General features: G+C 36.6%; 1 protein-coding gene across 2 annotated transcripts in view; it reads right to left on the bottom strand.

Annotated features, from left to right (window-relative positions):
• Window positions 1-22,725, bottom strand: part of LOC139137357 (ATP-dependent translocase ABCB1-like) — a 43,082-nt gene that overhangs the window by 5,283 nt on the left and 15,074 nt on the right. The window contains exons 6-22 of one of the 2 annotated variants that reach the window (XM_070705406.1): window positions 22,123-22,247; window positions 21,285-21,401; window positions 20,394-20,562; window positions 19,792-19,902; window positions 19,460-19,585; window positions 18,297-18,500; window positions 17,763-17,933; window positions 16,879-17,077; window positions 16,171-16,295; window positions 14,917-14,937; window positions 10,966-11,109; window positions 3,286-3,465; window positions 2,757-2,840; window positions 2,196-2,399; window positions 1,433-1,533; window positions 1,001-1,141; window positions 161-317 (exon numbers count right to left, since the gene is read on the bottom strand). In XM_070705406.1, the coding sequence (XP_070561507.1) occupies window positions 161-317; window positions 1,001-1,141; window positions 1,433-1,533; window positions 2,196-2,399; window positions 2,757-2,840; window positions 3,286-3,465; window positions 10,966-11,109; window positions 14,917-14,937; window positions 16,171-16,295; window positions 16,879-17,077; window positions 17,763-17,933; window positions 18,297-18,500; window positions 19,460-19,585; window positions 19,792-19,902; window positions 20,394-20,562; window positions 21,285-21,401; window positions 22,123-22,247 (2,379 nt within the window). The remainder of the gene's footprint in view (window positions 1-160; window positions 318-1,000; window positions 1,142-1,432; window positions 1,534-2,195; window positions 2,400-2,756; window positions 2,841-3,285; window positions 3,466-10,965; window positions 11,110-14,916; window positions 14,938-16,170; window positions 16,296-16,878; window positions 17,078-17,762; window positions 17,934-18,296; window positions 18,501-19,459; window positions 19,586-19,791; window positions 19,903-20,393; window positions 20,563-21,284; window positions 21,402-22,122; window positions 22,248-22,725) is intronic. The other variant, XM_070705407.1, reaches the window with a different exon arrangement.

Raw genomic sequence — 22,725 nt, 5'->3', positions numbered from 1 at the left:
GATAAGTAATTTACATATTTATAATTTGCATATTCATGTACTGATTTCCCACGTCTTGATTACAAATTTTTGCATACAGATTAGCAATTTAAATGCATATAATTTACATATGTACATATAATTTGCATATTCCTATCTTGATATGTGTTGCTATACTTACTGGTTGCTCACCCCATTGAGTATAAATGTCTATTTCTGGAACTGTGTCAAGTAATTTGAAGATCAAGCTGGCCGAATGCTTGGCCTTTGAGAAGTCTGGCAAGAAAGATGCGGACTGCCCAACAGCCATACCGGCAAATGCTATGGCAAAAAACACCCTGCAGGAGAAAATACAGGATGCAATATGAACATTTAATGTTCTTGTATCTAGACAGCAGCAATTGAGATATGACAGGTGTCACAGAAGACACTGTTTGACAAGACACTCGGTGGAGACTCTACTCATGTGATTTAAAGACAGTGGGTGGGTTTGAAACCCAGAAGCCTACCAGAGATATTATGTGCAAAATACACAGTAGAACTTTTAAAATAGGAATGTTTCTAAAACTAAAAAAAAATGTCAAATTGGAAATAAGTAGGATATACTCTGCTAGTGTCTATTCGGTGAAAGGAACCAAACTGGCCCAGCATGCACATGCAAGAATCTAGTGAAATACTGTGAAACACTTTGAATTAGCTGCTTGCTTTTTTAGTAATTTTGGATTTCTATCGCAATCTGTGTGTATTTGGTTTAGATGAAAAGACATCTTGATCATAGTAAATATGGTGGAAAGTTCAAATTAGCGGCATCTGAAATTAGCAAATTTAAACACTTAGCCAAATAAGCTAAAAAAGAGGATGCTAGCAAAAAGACTTGTTTTACAGTAATTCAAACCACACTGGAATTGTTATACAAATAGGATGCATGTGAAGCAAATATTGAACATAAAGCAACTTTAAAACTAATACAGTAACAAAAGTTAAGTCTTCTAAACTGAAATACTGAATAGGACTCCTTTACTTGAAAACATTCTGCATCTCCATTGCATTGACTCCAACCAGATAGGCACCAAAACGGAATGCGGCGGCATACAGGAAGAACATGATTCCCTGTGAGAATCCGTAGGCTAATCCATAGACTTGGGCATTCTTTAGTGCATTGCTGGAATCAAAAAATGATGCAAAGATTTATCAAGTCCTTGCCAGTGAGAAACTGATTTTCATTCAAACGTGCAGATTTCCCTCACATATCTTCAGAAAAATGCATTTTTTTAAATTTTCATTAGCTATCACCATTTACAATGTAAATGATGTCCCACAACAATTTGTTACACATTCTACACAGACAATTTCACTGTTACATGAGATGCCTGACGACTTACAACTCTGATTTTGTCATCGATTATTTGAACGTTTACATGATTCTGGGATTAATCGATATCACCGATATTACCTGTATGGTTTCTTCAAGTGCTCACAGTACGTTTCATAGAATGTTGGTTCTCTCGTCAATGATGCAACCGTACGCATGTTTTCTATGGCTTCTGCTGCTGTCTGTCAGGGGAATGATAGATTACAATGCAAGTGTTTGAGCAGTGAGACATAAAAGGTCATTCCTATAGTCATCATTTATAATCATATAAGAGGCAAATTCCCCATCTAAGGGACTGTCAAACTTTTACAATTCTTTTCTGATCTAGCACTTGTGGGGGCTCATTAAAAACTCTTGGTGTAAGACAAAATTTCAGCAATTGGTTTTTTGAAAATTTAAAATTTTATTTTTCTCCATTGCGTTAACACAGGGATGTTAGCCATTTTCATTGTCAAATATTGGCGAATCTTGTGTGATGTGTTTCTCTAGTACCAACATTTGCACAGTGACCCCTGACATTTATTTTTGAGTAAAAAGAGAGTGGTTGAAAGACTCATTGAGGAAAGTTTGAGCTTGTATTTGGATAAAAACTGATATTTCAGTATTTACAAATATTTGAAAATAAAAATGGCCACTATCCCTAGTAATGTTCGAATAGGGCAATATAAAATACCTGATTTTCATACAAATAAGCTGGTATTTACCCTATAAGCATCCAAATGAGCCCCTATGAGTAATTAATAGGCCAGAAGAATATTGTAAAAGTGCCTGAGGCGCAATCTACCTTAATGCATCCAGAGCAATGTAATTAAACACATACGTGACATTAAACTACAACACATACCTTTCCAGCATTCTCCAAGAGTTGCTGGTCCTTCTTCTGGTTGCCATGGACAACCTTCATGTTTATAAATCCCGCCATGGCGACCAGGGGGATGCATGCGAGGATTGCCAGAGCTAACTGCCACCCATAAATGAATGCAATGACCAAGGCTGCGATCATACTGACCAGAGACTGCAGAATGGAACCGATCCGAACACCAGTGGCCTGGAGGATGGGGAAATTTTGTTAGCCCTTGCATTTCGTATCTGTGTTTTGTGCACTTGTCCAGCCACTTTTCAGTCAGTGATCAAGTGTTCTGACGCATGGCTCATAGAGTCAAAAATTATTACAAGTACATTTCTTTGCCTCTGAAAAGTTAGAACAGATGAAAGCATTGTGTATAGTTCATTCAGTTCATAGTTCATAGTTCATGGTTCAACTTTCAGGTATATCCATTTTATCACTTCTGACATTTACATTTGATGGTCACATTTATGGGGTCATTGAATATTTATTCAAGTTCATCTGATCAATGATTCTATTTCATTCTTCCAATGAGCTCCAGAATGTTAAAAGACTTACATTTTTGATGTTGGAAGCGTCAGTTGCTAACCTGGTTGTCAAGGCTCCAGTATTGTGTTTAGGGTCATCAAACCAACCAATGTCCTGTTGGCCAATGAGATTAGAAGATCATGCTTCATGCAAATTTTCAGTTTTTTTAACATGTAAAAAATACATGACAAAAGTCAGAGTTACAATTAATTGCTACTTTAAAGAGGAATTTGGACATATCGTGCATGTTCGGGGGCCTACAAAACATATGCCTTTAAGGCCGGGTAACATGCATATGAAGTCTACAGAACATGTCAGTAAGGCCGGGTAAAATGCATACGCAGCCTAGAGAGCATGTAAGTATGGCCAGGTAACATGCATACATGCACTCTAACCACTCAGTGACAGGGATGTTGTTCTATCACCATTACCCTGCTTTGACAAGCTCTCAGTTGGTAGAATCATGGAGTGTAAATAGCATAAAACAGAGGCTGAAAGAAGGTGAAATCTGTATATTTATCCCCACAATAACTTGGCTGATCAAAAATTTGATGTTTACCTGGCGTAGCATTGCTTTGAAAGCCTTTGATCTCATCCTCTTTGTCAGCCTCTCACCAGAGACACCAAACATCCAACTGAAGAAGAAGTTAGAGAGTCCAATGGTACCTCCTAGTGCTAAATACATCATGGACCAGAAGAAAGCCTCGGATTTCATTTCATCGGGTGGTAGAGTGAAAAGCTGGGAAGGGAAATATTTTGGAAAAAAAAATACAATAGTACCACAGACAAAGAGACAATTTAACACACTTTTATGAAACAGAAAGAGATTGACATTTCCTGTTACAAGAACTGCTAACAGAATCTGTGTTACAGGAGTTTCTACAGAACATACTTCTCAGTGCATTTTGAATAATTTGATTTGTGACCAAACATTTTGAGTTCTACAACAATTCCATGAAAGAGTAACAACAACAACAGTTCTGTTCACGGTTGTAGGTTTGTTTGTTACTAAATATAGGTGCACGCAGGAGACTTTGGACACAGCTGTTTGAGATACAGATATAGTCCAGTCAATCTAAGCCAAAAAAGGGGTAAACCTAGGACTAATTGCAACAGAAATTATTTCTTCGCCATGCATTTTGGAAAGGTCCTAGAAATAACATACTAAAAGTATAATAAAATCTAAGGGGTGCAACAGTGCCTAATTTGCATAAATGTAAAGGGGGCTCATGGGTATAAAATTGTCGCTGATAGTTGGTTTTTACTTAAAATATGTGGCGAAACATGATTTTGATACAGGTTTTTTGGTTTATTTGCCTCGTTTTTGGTCTAGGCAATGTTGATGGATATATTTTGTCGCCATAGAAATATTCCTCATTTGCATAAATCCAATATGGCCGCCAGAACACTACACTTTCCTTTGTTTTTCTCTAATTAATAACTATTTTTAAGCTACTACTGATAGCAATAGAATAATTTTTTCAATTTGTATTTTAGAGAAGTCCTAGAATAACATACTGAGAGCCTAGTACAATCTAGAATTGTAAACAGTGCCTAATTTGAATAGATGTAAAATGATTATGGTTACAAACTAAGTGCTGATGGAATGTTTCTGCTAAAAATAATTGGCTAAATATGTTATGTTATGCAGGTGTTTGGCTTATCTGCCTCGTTTTTGGTCTAGGTAATGTTGATGGAATTATTTTGTCGCTATAGAAATATTCCTCATTTGCATAAATCCAATATGGCCGCCACAACACTTCACTTTTCTTTGTTTTTCTCTAATTAATAACTATTTTTAAGCTACGTCTGACAGCAATAGAATATTTTATTCACTGTGTATTTCAAAGAGGTCCTACAATGGTATACTAAAAGCCTAGTACAATCTAGAAATGTAAACAATGCCTAATTTGCATAAATGTAAAAAAATTATGGTTACAAACTAGGTGCTGATAAAACATTTCTAATTAAATATTTGGCTAAAGAAGACATCTGCAGGTTTTGGCTTATTTGCCTTGTTTTTGATTTAGGCAATGTTGATGGAAATATTTTGTCATCATAGAAATATTCCTAATTTGCATAGTTCCAATATGGCCGCCACAAGACTTCGCTTTTCTTTGTATATCCCTAATTAATAACTATTTTAAGTTAGTTCTGACAGCAGTTGCATTATTTTTCTCTGTGTATTTGAGAGAGGTCCTCGAATGACTAAAGTCCAATACAATCTAAGAGGTATAACATTACCTAATTTGTATAGACGTAATAAACAATAATGGGCGCAATACATTCATACTGTATGCATAATGAATTGAGAAAAACGCGACATTATGTTCAAGAAATATATGCATTTATCTTAATTTTTGTCCAGGCAATATTTTTGAATATATTTTATCGCCCAAGAAATATTCCTAATGTGCATAAATCAAGTATGGCTGCCACTGTGTTTCACTTTCAAATGGATTGCACTTAAAAATTAGATTTAATCTACACAAAGAGTAGTTTACCGTATAATTCCACTCTATATTTCGGAAGAGTCCCAGAACGACAAACAAAATGACCAGTAAACTCTAAGAGGAAGAGGTGAGACATTGCATAATTTGAATAAATGTAAAACTCAGTATTGAGAACAAAACTGTTGCTGTTAATAGATTTCTTAAAAATATATTGAGCAAAATGACATTTTATTCAAGCAATTTGATCATTTAATGTATTTGTTTTGTGTAGGCAATGCATCATATCATTTAAGATTCCTCATTTTACATAACTGCAATGTGCCCCTCCTACCACTTTACTTGTCCCTTTCTTTGACCTATAATGACTATATATAATATTAAAAAACAAGCGAGATCATTAGAACTATTTCTCCATTGTGAATATTAGTAGGGTCATAGAAATGACATACCCCAAGTTTAATGAAGTTGTGCATAAGACAGCTAATTTACCCAAATGATGATAATCTATTTACAAAAGTGATTTAAGAGATACTGACATTGTAATGGCTATGTAAGATCATTTTTGTGTTTTTAGTTTAGGCAATGTTTTCAAATATATCTTACAGCAATAAAAAACTTCTTATTTGCATTAGCCAAATAAGTCAACCATGTCATTCTTTTTTCTGATTGGAATATGAATTAGTGATCTTAAATATTTAAAAAGTCCAAGGAAAGGTATATTCAAAGTTTCATATAATCTACATTGTGCAACAGGGCTAATTGTAAAAGATTTTATAGGAAATGCCCACATTCTTCTACATGTCATTATGGGACGTTTCCGTCTAAAAAACAGTGCATATTCAATGCACATTCAGCCCTTGAAATAGGGGTTTGAAGGGGTATGGAGCTCCTAATTAAAGTTATTTGTCATCTCGTAAGCTGTTTGCAATATGTGATTAGAGATAGCGATTAAGTGGGTGTACAGGGAAGACATCTCTGCCTTACACACTTCACTCATACAGATAATCGTTCGCCTTGATCTTCTTTGAACATTATACCCTAATTTTCAAAGATTAGGACCTATAAATATACTTCAAGCCATATGTTAGTTCAAATTAATAAAAGTAGGAACAAATTCCGATGTCCTGAAATGATAATACTCTTGTCAAGGTTTACACGAGATTGAGTTTGTGCCGCTTCACTGTACAATACCTTGGCATAAAGTAGTACCGGCTAAGCTATTGGTATCTGAAGTTGTTGACTAAGCGTTATGTAATGTCTGATTATATCTGATATAACTATGTTAGATTGCATATTATCAGTGCAGAAAGAGCCCAAAAAAGTGTACTGTTTTTTAGATGCGAGCGTCCCGTCATGTAATACTTGAAACTTGAAATGTAATACACTATCGTAAAGAGAGATTGGAATTTTTTAATAACATTGCTAAATATTTTTACTTATTTTTGAACGATTCCTCATGTGCATAAATCCTATATGATGATCATTAAAATAATTTTCTTTAATTTTTCAAATTGACGTCAACTTATTTTAATTAATTACATTATCAGTAAATCGAGAAGTTACATTAAGAGACACTACTTATTTGAATTATTTATTACTTTAAGTACTTCCTATCGAAAGATGATCATTTTATAACTTGAATGAAAATTTTGCTCGGTACAAAAAAATTGACATGATTATTTATTTTCTGTGTTTTTAACTCATTGTAATGCTTATATACTAATAGGGTATACAGAATGAAAAGCCCTGTGAAACTAAACAATGATTGATTCATATAGTTAGTTTCAATTATCTAGAGAATTTGCATAATGTCACGACAATTTAATCCATATACCTGCCAATAATATCAGGAACTTTCTGACTGATTTGGATTATCTTAATGCATACCAAAATGCCGGGCCAAATAACCAACGCTTTGTACTAACGGAGGCTGGAGAAAATTTGTGTTTCAGCTCTAATGGTTTCTTCTATTTTCATCGTTACCGGTATTACAGTAACTTTAAATGTTGGTAAAATGTAATTAAAGACCACTGGTTATGTGGTCCCTGGTAAATCAGATATTCTTTCGACTGTGTTCAACTTGCCTGTTAATGTCATGTACAGAAATTTATGATAATAATGATATAGAAATACAATCATAATGATCATGATGATATAGAGGTACAATTATTATACTATACTGCCAATGATCATGAAATATGTGATAAGCAAAGATGTTCCTTAAACAGCTGAAAGACATTACGATAATCAAAGGACACTGCACTTCTCCAAATTTTTAAATTTCTTGAAGACAACAATATAAACAAGACAACAATATAAAGTCATATAATGGACTGAAGCAAGAGATTTCCTGTCTGATCTTACAGTATACAGCCATAGCATTTAAGGAAAAACTGAAAAAAATCTGTTAATTGAAACATGATAATCTAAATCAGTCTGGAAAAAGCAAATCTAGATACTTATCATAATTTTACATGGTCTAGCTGCTTATTCTAATTTTTTATAACCGTAAAACAAGAAAACCAAAATGTGAAGTGATTTGCATCACATTTGCATTGCAGAAGCTGCCGTTAACGAGTTTATCAATTAAGATATCAAATTTTTGACATCAAATTATCACATAATTGGTCATCTTGTATTTTCAAACTTATGGAAGTCTCACCTAAGATTGGCCGCAGTGTCAATTCCTTGAATGATCGATCTTATTGGCAATGATACAAAAGTATAATAATCTGCAAATGGAAAGTCCATTACATAAACAGCCCCATGAGTGATACTTGCATATCTAAGATCTGATGTGATACGCGGTACAATTATATCATCCCTTGCTTCACATCTTTTCATTGAGTTGCCCTTCCCCATTCGTATGGGTTCTACAATGAACTGCAGCAGCCTCAATAACCCCGGAAGAAAACAAAATCTAGACTTTCGGTTGTCAACGAAAGGATTCTTGCTGTAAACAAATGAACCACCTAGAGGAAGATGTGAGCAGGGAGGAAGAGGAAGAAATTTATGATATGATAATGAATGATGTTCGTATTTATACTAATGATAGTTCAATAATGAGAAAGATGATTCACAGGCACAACTTTTAAGTGTGGTGAACCATTTATTAGTAACGAATATTTCCATCGTCATTGAAAATAGTGACCAAAAGCATAACAAATTCCTTCAAAAACTTTACCGTAATCGAACATGTTGTAGGAGAAAATGACTGAACTATTGACAATGGATGTCAAGAAAATTGAACGCGTTCAATGATTTTTCATGAATAACCTTAACGTCGTAAAAGAAAGAAGAATATCCAAAGACAGTATTCTGATTCCCTTTATTTTAAACAGTAATGCTCTGAAACTCTTCTCTTTATTCATTGCATTTCTGAATAATCAGAAAATGTGAATGGAAGCTATTGTAGTCATATTGTATTCAATTATGCAAATGAGGCCTTTTGTATTAAAATAATTAACATGCAAATTAGGTCAACCTCATATTTTTTTGGTATGGAATTGATAATCTTGTGAAACCTTAACAATTTCATGGAGAAACAATTTGTTTATATATGAGCTTAGACAATTTTGTCTGAAATAATTGAAAACTGCAAATGTATGCAAATTAGTTAATTTGCAAGCTATTTATTGGTAGAGACATTTAGAAAATAACTTGTTGAACCTTACTAAATTGTGTTGCAATGAAAAAAGTCACTTGAATTCAGTTTACATGCCCAAATGTGAGTATAGCAGTCATTTTACAGGCGATGTATAGCTAATTTGAAAATATGCAAATTTACCCAATTTGCACCCCTTAGATTTTCCTATACTTTTAATATGTCATTAGTGAGACCTTTCCAAAGGTCATGGTGAAGAAATAATTTCTGTTGCAATTAGTCCTAGGTTAAACCCTAAATTGACTGGACTAAGAGATTTTTATCAGTGTACATGTGTGGCTGTTGCTGTAGCTTGTAGTCCGAGCCAATACTATGTCTTTCTAGCGTTCATTCATGTAATTGTACTGTTGGCAGTTACCTATTGCACTTTCTCTGTTCTTGAATGCATATAATTTCTACAAAGTAAATCTAAATTTTGCAGACAACTATTTATGATTGCATATTAATGAGAGAGTGTACCAACTTTTGCAAAGCCCCCTAATGGAATGCAATAGGAACTGCCACATGCATATTTAAGGCATGATCATTAACCCTTTGCGCGTCAAAGTCAATTTTTGGCACCTTTATAAAAAATACCCCTGTCAATTTTTTTCAGATTTTTGCCAAAATTTTGATAAACAAGTCATCGTTGATGACACAGTCCCCACTTGTTAATGGGTACTTTGATTACAGGTCCTCAGAGAGGATAGAGTCCTCTTCATTAGGTCTGTGATAAAAATACTTTTGAATAAATTCGCTTGCTACATGTCTGAGTTGTAGTTCAGGACATGAAAAAATTGTACTAAAATGGCCACATGGCAGCCATATTGGATTGTATCACAAAACAAATTGAAGCGCATATCTATGACATAGGTCAATGTCCTTGTACCAACTTTGAATAAAATCGGTTGAAACATGCCTGAGTAGTGGCTCTGTACATGAAAAAATCGTAATAAAATGGCTGCCTGGCAGCCATTTTGGATCGTATCACAAAACAAATCAACGTGCATCTGTATGACATATGAAGTAATCCTTGTACCAAGTTTGAATGAAATCGCTCCAGGTATCTCTGAGATATCTGCGTGAATGGACGGACGGACGCACGCACGCACGCACGCACGCACAGACATGACCAAACCTATAAGTCCCCCGGACGGTGTCGGTGGGGACTAAAAACATCTGCACAAAGTTTCATCAAATTTGGCACAGTTGTACCAGAAACAGCGCTCTAATCTCGAATTATGCAAATTAGAACTAATTATGCATGCCACACCAATATAAATAAACCTGCATATGTATGCCATAGTGTAGTATCCTTGTACCAAGTTTGAAAAGAATTGGCACAGGAATATCTCGGATATCTGCATTTATGAGCCCCTATGCATGGACACAACATTAATATTAATTTCATCCTTGAACACCTGTGGATCATATCTGGGGACCCTGTGGATGGATATCAAATACAGGAAAGAAAACGGCCGTCACACAGCCATTTATGATTGAATCATTACAAAAATCGGCGTGCATATATATGTGATAGGGATTAATATAGGTACCAACTTTCAATGCAATCGCTCTCGGCATCGCTGAGAAATTAACGTGAACGAACGCACAGTCGTCGAATATAGGAAACAAAATGGCCGCCACGCAGCCATTTTAATGTGCATATGTATAACATATAGAGTAATCTATGTACTAAGTTTGAATGGAATCGCTCCTAGCATCACTGAGACATTTGCGTGAACATACGCACCGACATCAAATACAGGAAACAAAATGGCTGCCAGATGACCATATTGGATCGGATCGTAAAACAAATCGACGTGCATATGTATGGCATAGATAATAATCCTTGTACCAAGTTTGAATGAAATCGCTCCAGGCGTATGAGATATCTGCGTGAATGGATGCATGGACGTACGGACGCACGCATGGACGCACGGACATGACCAAACCTATAAGTCCACCGCGGACGGTGTCCGTGGGGACTAAAAACTGTAGCCAATGAAATAAGATGCCCATTTGGTCTAAAATTATCAAAAATATTACAGAAAAATTCACAAAAATTGGTAAAAGTTGCACTAAAATTTTGGCTGGAAAAAATTACAGCATTCAAAAGGCTAAACAATGGTACAAATCTTACGTTCACAACTTCACTGAAGAAGATAGCCCATATAGGGAACGTAACACCAGCCACAGTTGCCCAGAAACAACCAACAACAATATAGTACCATTCCGGGGAATTCAAACTCAAAATCCGGAAATACTTGGCTGGTTCAACTTCCTCCTGGAAAAAGTACAGTAAATGAAAGCGTCAAAACAATAATCATTAATAAACAAAAAAGACCTCCTCCCATCAGTGCATATTTTCTTTCTTACTTTTTCAAAAAAACTACTTTATATGACAGTGTTTTTGCTAAGGGCGGTACGCAGGTAAATGTTACCCAGTTCGTTGCCACTCTAAATTTGGAGGGTCGTTTTCGAACGACTGTGCATGCCCAGATCTCAACTCGATTACGTCACTGACTTCGAAGTCTTCGTGTCTGGTTTGGGACATCGGCTAATTTCAGCCTTTGTTTTAACGCTATGCAAGGCCAAGTTAGGAAAAATTCGGTCGTGGTTAACCTCGTGACTAACCTCACTACAACATCATGGCAGCAAGAGAGCATGATGTCGTAATTTGCCAACTTTTCGAGCTTTCTGTTTGACGTAGTGCGATCGTGACCTCAATGTTTTCAGTATCGGCAGTGACAGGTCAAGCACCTGCAGTTCAAAAATGTCCCATTTTTGCGTACTTATGTGTTTGTGAGCAATGTCATTCAAGTTATTCAATCGATAAATATAGATGAACAAAGGATGGCAGTTTCATTGAGCTACGTTGATGGGGGACGTTGGGGGACATTTTTGAAAATCGGTTACCCTTCCAAATTGTATTCGTTTAGCCTGGTCAAGCCAGCGAAATTGATGATCGCCGAACTGTGGATGGTTCAAAGACTTTGGAAGTGCAGATTTTTGATAAAGAGCTATGTTTATTGACTGAATGTTTCCAAGTTATCTTTCCCGGGGTTGAGGCATTTATCAAACTTCATAAGATTACATTGTATTTCCAAATACCCCACACTAGGGTAGTACGTGGGTAGGGGTTGACATTGACTTCGTACTTTCCACTGTCCCTTTGTTAAACCACATCGTAAATATGTTAAGCTTCAGCATGCTCGAGATACAGGTTTTAATACAGATACACTGCTGTTAGTCAAGCACGTGTATGTCACACATTCAGAACCGACCTAGACACATTGGGCATGGAGTGAAATCAGTTACTTTGCACGTCGCCTTCAAGTTCAACTTAATTCGCATTCCGAAACTTCATCATTATAGTACATACAGTGATAATACCAATGAATTGTCCCCGGGAATTTACCAATGAATGGGCACTCAGTTATGAACACGGACGAAAATGTATGGCAAAGCGAACATTGAGGTCTAAATCAGCTTGAAATTGGTGTGTAAACAACCTATTTACCTTCGCTAAGTGATCGGTCCCGGCATTATTAGCCTACCGGGTACCAGTCAACTCGCACCTTTTCCAACCCGCCCAGAACCAACTCGCCCGATTCCAACTCGTCCAATTCCAACTCGCCCGATACCGACTCGCCCGATGCCAACTCGCCCGATACTATTTTGCAATTTTTATGAGTACTTGGTACGTAAAAAAAAAGTTTCATTTCTTAAAACAGCCTACAACAAATATTTCTAACATTGAGAACCATAGGTGCGGCTAGGGCTTGAAATATGTACCAACGCGGAAAAGTTTTTATTTGCGAATTTCATGTTTTGCAAATCTCTTGAAAGAAAAAATTTCGTTCGGTTTCTTTACGTATAGGGAAAGTTACTGCAGTTACTGGCTCATGTCTTTAGGAACAGTAGGACCATCTTTTACGAGTTACTGGCTCGGCATGAAAATAGCTGGCCTCTAGCTCTGCATGGCAGGGCTGTGAGTTACCGGCGTTATACGGCCTCCCACCACATGGGCAGAGCTAGCTGGCCTCGGGCCATCGGGTTTGCGTACATGGAATCTACAACTACATCTAAAACAACGAGCAACTTGGCATCGGGCGAGTTGGAATCGGGCAAGTTGGTATCGGGCGAGTTGGAATTGGGCAAGTTGGTTCTGGGCAGGTTGGGAAAGGTGCGAGTTGACTGTAATTCGTTACCCGGCTGCACTGTGGCCGGTCATCGTCCATTTCCGCGTCAGATAACGTAGGCAACACCTACGTACATAGATTCCCACTGTAATCTGTTTGATGCATTGTGGGATTGAATACGCATGCGCATATCAAAGTTCACCGAGGTCATCCAATCTGCGATTGCGCAAACGAACCTCTAAATTTAGAGTGGTAACGAACTGTTACCAGGGTTTCCCAGTCATTACACCAGGGTTCCCCTTGGTATATCGATGCAATCAGATTAGGGGACAGCAGCAATGTTACCAGGGTTCCAAAATCATTTACCAATATTCCCCAACCTTAGCAAAAACACTGTGACAGGACCACTTTACTCTGTTACCAGCCATACCAAATTTATATCAGGGTGAAAACCTTGGTTTAAAGGGGGAAAATAGAAGACAGAATATAGTGATAAAAATGCCAATCTGAATGTCACACAAATAATTTCACCTTTTCTCCTATACATTTGGTTAGATCATGTCACATATTTGCATATACTTGACCTCATAATTATGCATAGAAATGGTACAGCAAGAAAAATGATGGTTTCTGAGTGCCAATCTGGGAACTCACAAATTCACTGATTATTTTCAATTTTGAGATGATGCACTTCAAACATTTGTTATCACTGAGAACGGTATTAACAATTAGGTCTACAGCAGGTAGACTGTAAGTGTTGCACAGTGCTGTAGTTTGTGTTCACTAGCTCAGTTCACAGTAACAAATATTTCATCTAACCAATTAAAAACTCAAAAGATATTTGAACAACAAACTTCTCTGAAAATATAATAAATCTTTTATCAATTTTCATAAGATAGATACATACTTAAAAGGTCAAATTATGACGTTAAATATTGTTAGTATCCGATAATATTCTCAAAAAGTTCCACAACAGAGTAATGTAACTTTACAGGTGTCGTTAGTCAGAAGAGAGAGAGAAAAAAGACAGGAAAAGATAAAGTAGAATTCACAGTGTTTAAAAATATTAAAATCCAATGGGAGACGGAAGAGTTTATGTTAATTGTGTACCGTAAAAACCCTATTAATTTGACCACTCTATTAATTTGGCCACCCTATTTTTTTTCTCAAAACATAATTGTCTTTTACCCTTATCAGTTCAACCACAGACGGAAATTGGGACTTTCTCAACCTGTAACAATTTGACCAACCAATCATGACAAGCTTTTTTGAACATTTTCTTTTCGATAAAATACATGTACCCACAACAATACGATGTACAGCAGAGAATGTCTGAGTCCAAACTTCAGGAAAGTCACCTTTATATGTTTCAGTCAACGAAAATGGTAATGAATTGTCAAAAAAGTTGAAATCCCTAATAATTCCACCACTAAAATTACTTTGGCTTTGTTACTTTTCTAACAATTCAATAATTCAAAATCGTAATTAAGTTTTTCGGGTCGAATGGATAGGGTTTTTACGGTAAGTAGATACCCAAACACAGACAATATGGAAAAGGCTTAAAATGATTTTGAAAGAATAACCAGCTATAGTACAACAAAGGGATACAGGTGCAACTTCTAAACATTCTTTTAAAACCTTTTTTAATTACTGTATGACATATGTATTCTAAGATATTTCTATTAGGATGAATTTATATTTTGATGAGTTTTTCCACAACGAACGTAAATATATACCAGATCGACTTGATGTAATTTGCTGAGCAAGAAATCATAATTCTCACCAAGCAAGACAAGTTAAAAGATCATAAAAATGTTGCAGGTGCTTTCTCATCAACAAATTATGTGTTCCTTATCTAAATATATTTCTACTGGGACAGTGCTATATTCATGTACGTGCTACACATGCAATTATGATTCCATATACAGTTCTCTGTAGTATTGGCTCACCTCTAGTTTTTCCTCTCCAACCTTGAAAGAATAGATATATTAGAATTGAAAACATTATCAAACATGTGCTTTTTAGTGGTTGATCATAACCACATGGGCTGCCTCTGCCCTGTGTCATCTCCAACAGGGTACATAGGGATATACAGTAAAACAAATACATTCACGATACAAGGACTAGCCGAGCCATTATCAGACAGAAAAACAGGCCACATGTACATGTACCTTGCACCAGCAAGTCATCTTATGATGAAAACTGGCCATTGTGATCCTTAGGACCTACACAGGTTACAGTAGCTTCAATTTTTCTCATAAAAAGTGACTATGTGATGTAGGCCAGTCTGCCCTCCTTTGAATGTCACCTTCGGAAATAAGCCATGGTGGTTTCATCAATAATAAGTGTTCTTGATTGCCTTTGGCAACTTGTAATGTTGGTCCTTATTAGCAGACATAGTACTGTCCAACAGGTCAAAACGTGCGACTTAGCAGTCACCGTTAGTTGGGAAAGTGCTGTAATTATTAATATGTGGGTAAACTGGAAAAACGTGATTCTCCAGTAAAACTTCTCACCACAGGGCAATAAAGAAATCTGATGTTATGATTTCAAATAAACCAAGCATTGGTTGCCATTTTATGTGAAGAAATGACAAAATAATTCCCCCAAACAGAAAATCCTTCTTAGCCTCTAGAGGGATACTACTTACACATCTATGTTACTGTGTATCTAACAAACCCTTAAAGGTATACAGTCACCTGTAATCTAAATATGCCTAATATGATGAAAGGGGTATTGGTATTAAAATACCCATGTGAGGGCACTTTTTTTAAAAAGCGGCCACCCGCTTAAAATCTGTGATTGGTTAGATTTTCTCTTTCCATGATAACTGTGGCAAAATTGGAACAGGTGACAGTATACCTTTAAATTGTTGTTAGAGCTAGATGGTTAATGTTTGTATCAATGACTTTGGGAAGATTTGGTTTTGTTCCTTAGCAATGCTACGTTCCTTCACAGTGTGACTGATAAGTTCCAAATGACATTAAAATTTTCAGAGATACTTCTATTATCATCTTACAGTCTTGTTTGTGAACATGGTATAATAACCAACCCAATTCTAGTACATTGAGGAGCTAATAAAAATCTGTTTTGAAATGCTGCTGTTCTCTTTCATTCATAAGAAAAGAAATATTATGCCTGTAAAATATTATTTTAATAAACTGTAGATTAAAAATTGCAGGGAAAATTCTTAAAGAAAGTACCTCAATTTCTTCCTTCTTTTTGTCGTCTTTAACTGATTTTTGTCTTTTCAAGGAGTCCTGTCGTTTCAACGAAGACTGGCGTTTCAAGCGAACAATCTCTTCATCAGTCAGCGCTATTTCACTGGCTAAGAAACGGAATATAAGAGACATAATAAGCATTATGTAATATGCTAATACAAGTCAAAATTTTGTCATAACATTTTGTATGTAATATTCGACGCTTTGAGCTCTTGCTATAATTTTTCCCACCAAAATTTTACTGCAACATTTTACCAATTTTTGTCAAGTTTTCTGTAATTCTTTTGATAGTTTTGGAAAAACTGCACATAACTTTTCAATGGCTACAGTTTTTTATCAAAATTTTGGGAAATATCTGGAAAAAAATGATTGGGTTATACTTTATAAAGGTGACTAAAATTGACTTTGAAAAAAATTGATTGGGTTATACTTTATAAAGGTGACTAAAATTGACTTTGGCACTCAAAAGGTTAAACTTGTAGTACCGGTACTGGTAAAGTCAATCACAAAACTCATGGATGTTAATCTGTCAGGACATACCTCTTATTAAAATATACTGGCTTCAAATTGTGATAACTATTGCAATAACTTTAGCAAAAAAACTGCCAGGTATAAATCGACAGAACCACAATGTAGAGTAGACTCTGATGTCACAGCAGCTAGACGTCATTTACTCGTTTTCCAACTTACCAAACTGTCCACCACTGCCGTCCTCTCCAGCCACCATCTGTAACATAACAAGCTGTTTGTAGACGCCATCATGTTTCATCAACTCAGCGTGGGTTCCTTGCTCTTTGACCTCGCCATTCTCCATGGCGATGATAAGGTCTGCATTCTGAATGGTTGAGAGGCGATGGGCGATCACTATGGTTGTACGTCCTTGAAGAGCCTGACAGCAGATAGAGATAATAATATCTATTTACATGTCCTGCTTGTTTGTAAGCAAAAGATATCCATCGCATTTTACAGCAGTAATACTTTTACATACAGAAAAAGGTTATTAACCCTTTGAGTGCCATAATTTTTGCCACCAAAATTTTAGTGCAACATTTTACCATTATTTATGAATTTTCCCTGTAATTTTTCAATAATTTTGAACAAAGTGGACATCACATTTCATTGGCTACAGTTTTTTATCAAAATTTTGGCAAAAATTGGAAAAAATTGACAGGGGTATATTTTGTAAAGGTGACAAAAATTGACTTTGGTGCTCAAAGGGTTAAACTTTGCTCATCCAATAAGATAAACAGCAACTCTTCAAAGCAGCCATAACATCAAGCTCGCCCTATCTGCATCTTTAATACTCTCCAATTCTGATTTATATGGATCAGTCCACTTTCTACAACAGCAGAGGAGAGCGTCAACAGGAGGGGTACAGTGAATGAAATAGCACTAACCTACTTTATCCAAAGCAGCCTATACCATTTTGTTATAGGGGAACAAAAATCATACGGAGGGGTAATGGGAATGAAATAGCACTAACTTACTTTATCCAAAGCAGCCTGTACCATTTTGTCATAGGGGACAATAATCACAAGGAGGGGTAAAGGGAATTAAATTACGAGTACACTTACTTTATCTAAAGCAGCCTGTACCACTTTTTCACTTTCGCTGTCCAAAGCTGATGTCGCTTCATCAAGGAGCAGTATCTTAGGGTCTCTGACCAATGCCCTGGCTATTGCAACTCTCTGTTTTTGTCCTCCAGATAACTGGGCACCCCTCTCACCAACCAGTGTGTCATAACCCTGATGAGTTGGAGCAATAAGTGATATCAATAGCAGAATGTACAGGGGTATATAGCAAGTTTGAACTCTCGTGAACATTGGCTTTCAATGGTAATGCTGAAGATCGCCGCAATAACTGTATATATCATAGACAAATCGATTCATTTATGCAATGTATAATTATGACATTTCACAATAAGTATCAATATTCAGACCGGTGATGGGCGTTTGTCTTTATCTGGATTTACAGTAAATTCACTGATTTCAAGATCAAATAATAGAATTTTCACTTGACTTCAGTTTTACATATCCATATATGTCTGTCAGCATTCGAATCTACCGGTATATGCATTGCTTTGACAAAAAAACGTAGATGTACAGTACCTGGGGTAAACTGGTAATGAAGTCGTGAGCATTGGCGTTCTTGGCTGCCTGTATGATCTCAGCATCAGTGGCATCCAGATGGCCTAGGGAGATGTTTTCCTTGATGGTGTAGCCAAACAGAACAGGTTCCTGGCTCACTACTCCGATCAACTGACGAAGACTTCGGATATTGAGAGATCGTATGTCATGGCCATCGATGTGGATCTTAAGAATAACGATACACAAATGTTCATTGAAATTCAGTAATCTTGTAATGACACTTCCTGCGCGGCTGTCTGAGTATCATGGGTGGGTTCAAGACAGACATTCAAACTGTCAACATTGTTGTTTGAATGTAATCTCATCATTTTGTGTTAGAAATAATTACATCGTTTGAAAATACATAATTTGTCCTGTCAATTTCATCACTATTCTGTTGATGCGTATGGAGATAAAAAAAATACCGCAATTATACGGTGTCGCTCAAATTTGATCAGAATTGGTATATACCAGTATGGGTTACCAATGATCAACAATAAATGTTGTTTCTGTCTGTTCAGTGGAGGAAAATTCTACGTTGATGTTATGACAATGATTTCTGCACAGTACAACCAGAAAAACAACAAGAAATATTTAAACCAGAAAAACAAGAATGACAAAAGTAATTAAGGTCTGAAACTTTAGGTACTTAAGGTCAACTTTAGCAACATGCATAGCAGAAACAAGCCCCTCTTAGTTAGACTGTAGACGGTCTTCCCCCCTCTACTGTCTATGGTTTCAGCAGGGCTGTTAATATGTAACAGTTCATAAACAATGACAGGAAATGACTCAAGATCAGTGGAGTTGGCCTGTTTCTTACTGGCATGCCATCACTCCTGCACATTTGGAGGATTTCCCTTTTTCTTACCTCATTCGCACATTTTTGACACTGATGTGTTCATTTGAACAAATTCACATCTCAACCCCTGCATCTACCTGTACACCAAATACTGAGATGGTAGCTCTGGCGGTATGGGAGCCTTTGTGTGTGACGGACATACATCCGCACATACATACCCACAAATATACAGACATACAGATGCCAAAGACTCATCATATAAGCTCTTTTTGGTATTTATATATACAAAACCAAATATGAGCTAAAAATGAAATTGTTTTTATTACAAGCAAGGACTTTTACTCACAGAGCCAGCGAGAGTGTCGTAGAATCTAAGCAGAAGATTGACAACTGTGGACTTGCCACATCCACTTGCACCGACCAATGCCACTGTCTGACCAGGCTGAGCGGTGATGCAGAAATTTTGCAAAACCTGAAAACGAAAGCAAGAGTAAAATCTGTGATAAATAAATATATTTTTCAACCATCAGCAGCTATCATACCTTCAAATGAGTGATGCTAATATATTCAGATATGTTAACCCTTTGAACCCGGCTCGGACAAAAATGTCCGCGTGATGTCATAGGGTAACAGGGGGTCAGAGTGCAAAGGGTTAAATGAGGCGAAAGGAACACTTACTGTGACATTTTCTCTTGTTGGATAGGCAAAATCAACACTATCAAATTCTATATGGCCTCTCACTTCTGTCAGCCTTTCCCCTTCTTCTGCATCGGAGTCTATGCTCGGTACCTAAATCCGATAAAGGTAAAAAGTAGTGTTTTTATATTCAATCCATCATCCAACAGGAAAAAGCCCAATTCTAGGAAGAGGCACCCACTAGGTGTACCTATTATCCAATGGAGCAATGAGGAATAAAGTGCCTTGCTAGGGGCACAACACCTTGTTAGTCTCAAACTCACCATCCTCCGACAGTGAGTCCGTTACATTGAACTTATCAGATACCCAAACAATTGCTCCTGGTACCTCCATTTCCAGCCCTTGAGTGACTTATATATACACTTACAAATATTTTATTGCGCTAAAATTTAATGAAACTGATCTATTTCAGATGTATGGTAAACATATATGCAAACACCTGTTATTCGGGTACAATAATGTCTACTTCTTTACAGTGCAGAAAATTGCCGTTTGAAGTTAACACGGATGATGTGGTTTAAACAATTGGTGTGGACTGCAAAGCAAATGCAAAGTTATTTACAATGCTCCATTGCTATACTCACATTGTCAATAATCTTTATCAGTGTACCAGCCGCTCCCTTGGCCGTGGCCACAAACTGAAGGTTTGGGCCGATGTTGCCGATGGAAAATGAACCAATCATGACGCAGAAGAAGACGGTAAGAACTTCGCCACCGGTTAACTCGCCATCAGACACCAAAGTGGGACCATACCTGTGGTCAGAGAACTCAAATAAATCACTTGCCACATTGCACATCAACAGTGATGGTCTAAAAATGCGAGAAATTTTCAATACTAACGAGGGCAATATGCAGTAATAAACCACATATGCTATCTTCTGAAAGCTGTTTTGTGGCAAGCAATGCTTTGCCTCAAGTCATGCAGAGGTCTTCAAAGTCTTGGACAAGCGCCCTCAACCCTTCTTTCTGAAAATACATGTATCTCACTAAATAAAAGCAACAGCTAAATGCTGCCTTGTGTCTTCAGCATTTCTTTGTGTAAATGCTTATAATTTCTTGTTAAATTTGGTTAATTTTTTTAGCACTTGGCCGGTAAAATCACAGCCAATTTTTACCATGATTATGAAACAGTATCTACTATGCATGTTTATGAAAAAGTGAACTTTGTGCTCCACTTTTGAACACCTTCAATTACTAAAGAGAGAGTTCAATAAAAGTTTGAAACTTTACTGACACATTTCTTGTAGTTGACTTGTTGGCCTGTGATGCTAATTTTCCAGTCACTTACAATGGAGCAATTCACATAAAAAAATTCAAGAAAAGAAAATCGGTAGTGTTTTAAACTTTCCATTCTGGATCTTTTCATTAATGCTCTCTTCCAGTTGCAATATCTTTGAGTGATCAGATCTGAAACCAAAGAGAGACAGAGCTTTTCTCTCTGACATGGACAGACAGACAAGCCAACTTGTACTTACCAGAATGCCAAGGCGTATGCACTGAATATGACAAGCATTGTAACTCCCATACTAACACCGGTCGTAAATGACTTTCTTATTCCCAGTGTTTTTGCAGTTTCCAATTCATGCTCATACCTTTAAAGAAAAAACCCCAAAACACGACCACAATAACATTATAGTAACTTTGCATGATCAGATGCAAATAACCTGAGCCAGTGTGCTTAAGTTATTCGTGTTGCGTCCACTCATACTTTTGACGGGTAAGTGGGTAAGCTATTCAGAAATACATGAACACGCAAACAATTTTTTCACACACAAGTTTTACTTAGCTGTTTCCACTTAAGGTAGTATGTATTGCGCCACGAAAGTGAAAGACTTTAACTTTTGATCAAACTTTCCTTAAGGAATCTTTCAACCATTCTCTTTCAAAATCAAGAATAAAAATCAGGGGGTCACTGGGCAAATTTTGGTACAAATAACCCAAGATTTACTGATATTTGAAATTCAAAATGGCCGCCATCCCTGTGTTAACTCTATAGAGAAAAACAAAATTTTCGAATTTCAAAAAACTAAGCCAGTGAAAAGTTTTCTTACACCAAGAGCTTTAAAATGAACCCCCACATGTGGTATATCAGAAAAGAATTGTAAAAGTTTTAGAGTCTGAATATCTGTCCCCAAAGAATATTTTACAAAATTTGTGAACAAAATGTAGGAAAAAAGCCATGCAGTAAAGTCCTATTCAACTACACTGGGGTTTTTTCAAGACAGCAAAACTTTTTCTTACTCAATGAGCTTTAAATTGAAGGCCCCTCCCAAAAAATTAAGAGTCAAATTATTTCTGAACAGATTTATTTACCGTTCACATTCTTTGGCTTGTCCATTAAAACATGTTACAGTACGGATACATGAGAGTACTTCCTCTGCAACGCTTCCGGCTTGAGCGTACGCCTCTTGTTCCCTCGTTGCAAATGATGCAATGACCTGGGAAAAAAAATCACCCAGAAAAATGCAATGCTTGATCTGATCGATTTTGTTACCACAGGAAAGACCATTTTGCACTCGTTGACACTCATAAACCACACAGATTGAATTTTTGTGAAAATAATAGAAGATACTGAATTCAGAATTTTCAGAGAAACGTCTGCCATTTTAACGCTAGGTTTATCCGCCTTGGGAACCTTATGCAGACTCTCAAATCTCCACAATACTGTACTTCGCTGGATTGCTGTTTGTATGGGCTTGCTCTGAAGCTCATGGAGAAATGAAATTTGTAAGCGTTCCATTTTTGTGAAATTGAAATTGTCATTTTTTTCGGTAGTGTTACCACATGGTATGGGAGCCGTTTTTATTTTCAAACATCAGTAAAATTTGGATAAATTGGTTTCTCTACTCCCAACTACGCAAAGAGACTCCTGGAAGAGAAAGATGAAGGTTTCAGGAGGTACATGTACATTTGAGA

The sequence above is a fragment of the Ptychodera flava genome, chromosome 7 (genome assembly GCF_041260155.1).
Source record: "Ptychodera flava strain L36383 chromosome 7, AS_Pfla_20210202, whole genome shotgun sequence".
Classification (NCBI taxonomy): domain Eukaryota; kingdom Metazoa; phylum Hemichordata; class Enteropneusta; family Ptychoderidae; genus Ptychodera; species Ptychodera flava.
The sequence above is the reverse complement of the archived record's forward strand: the minus strand, read 5'-3'. Positions and strand labels throughout refer to the sequence as shown.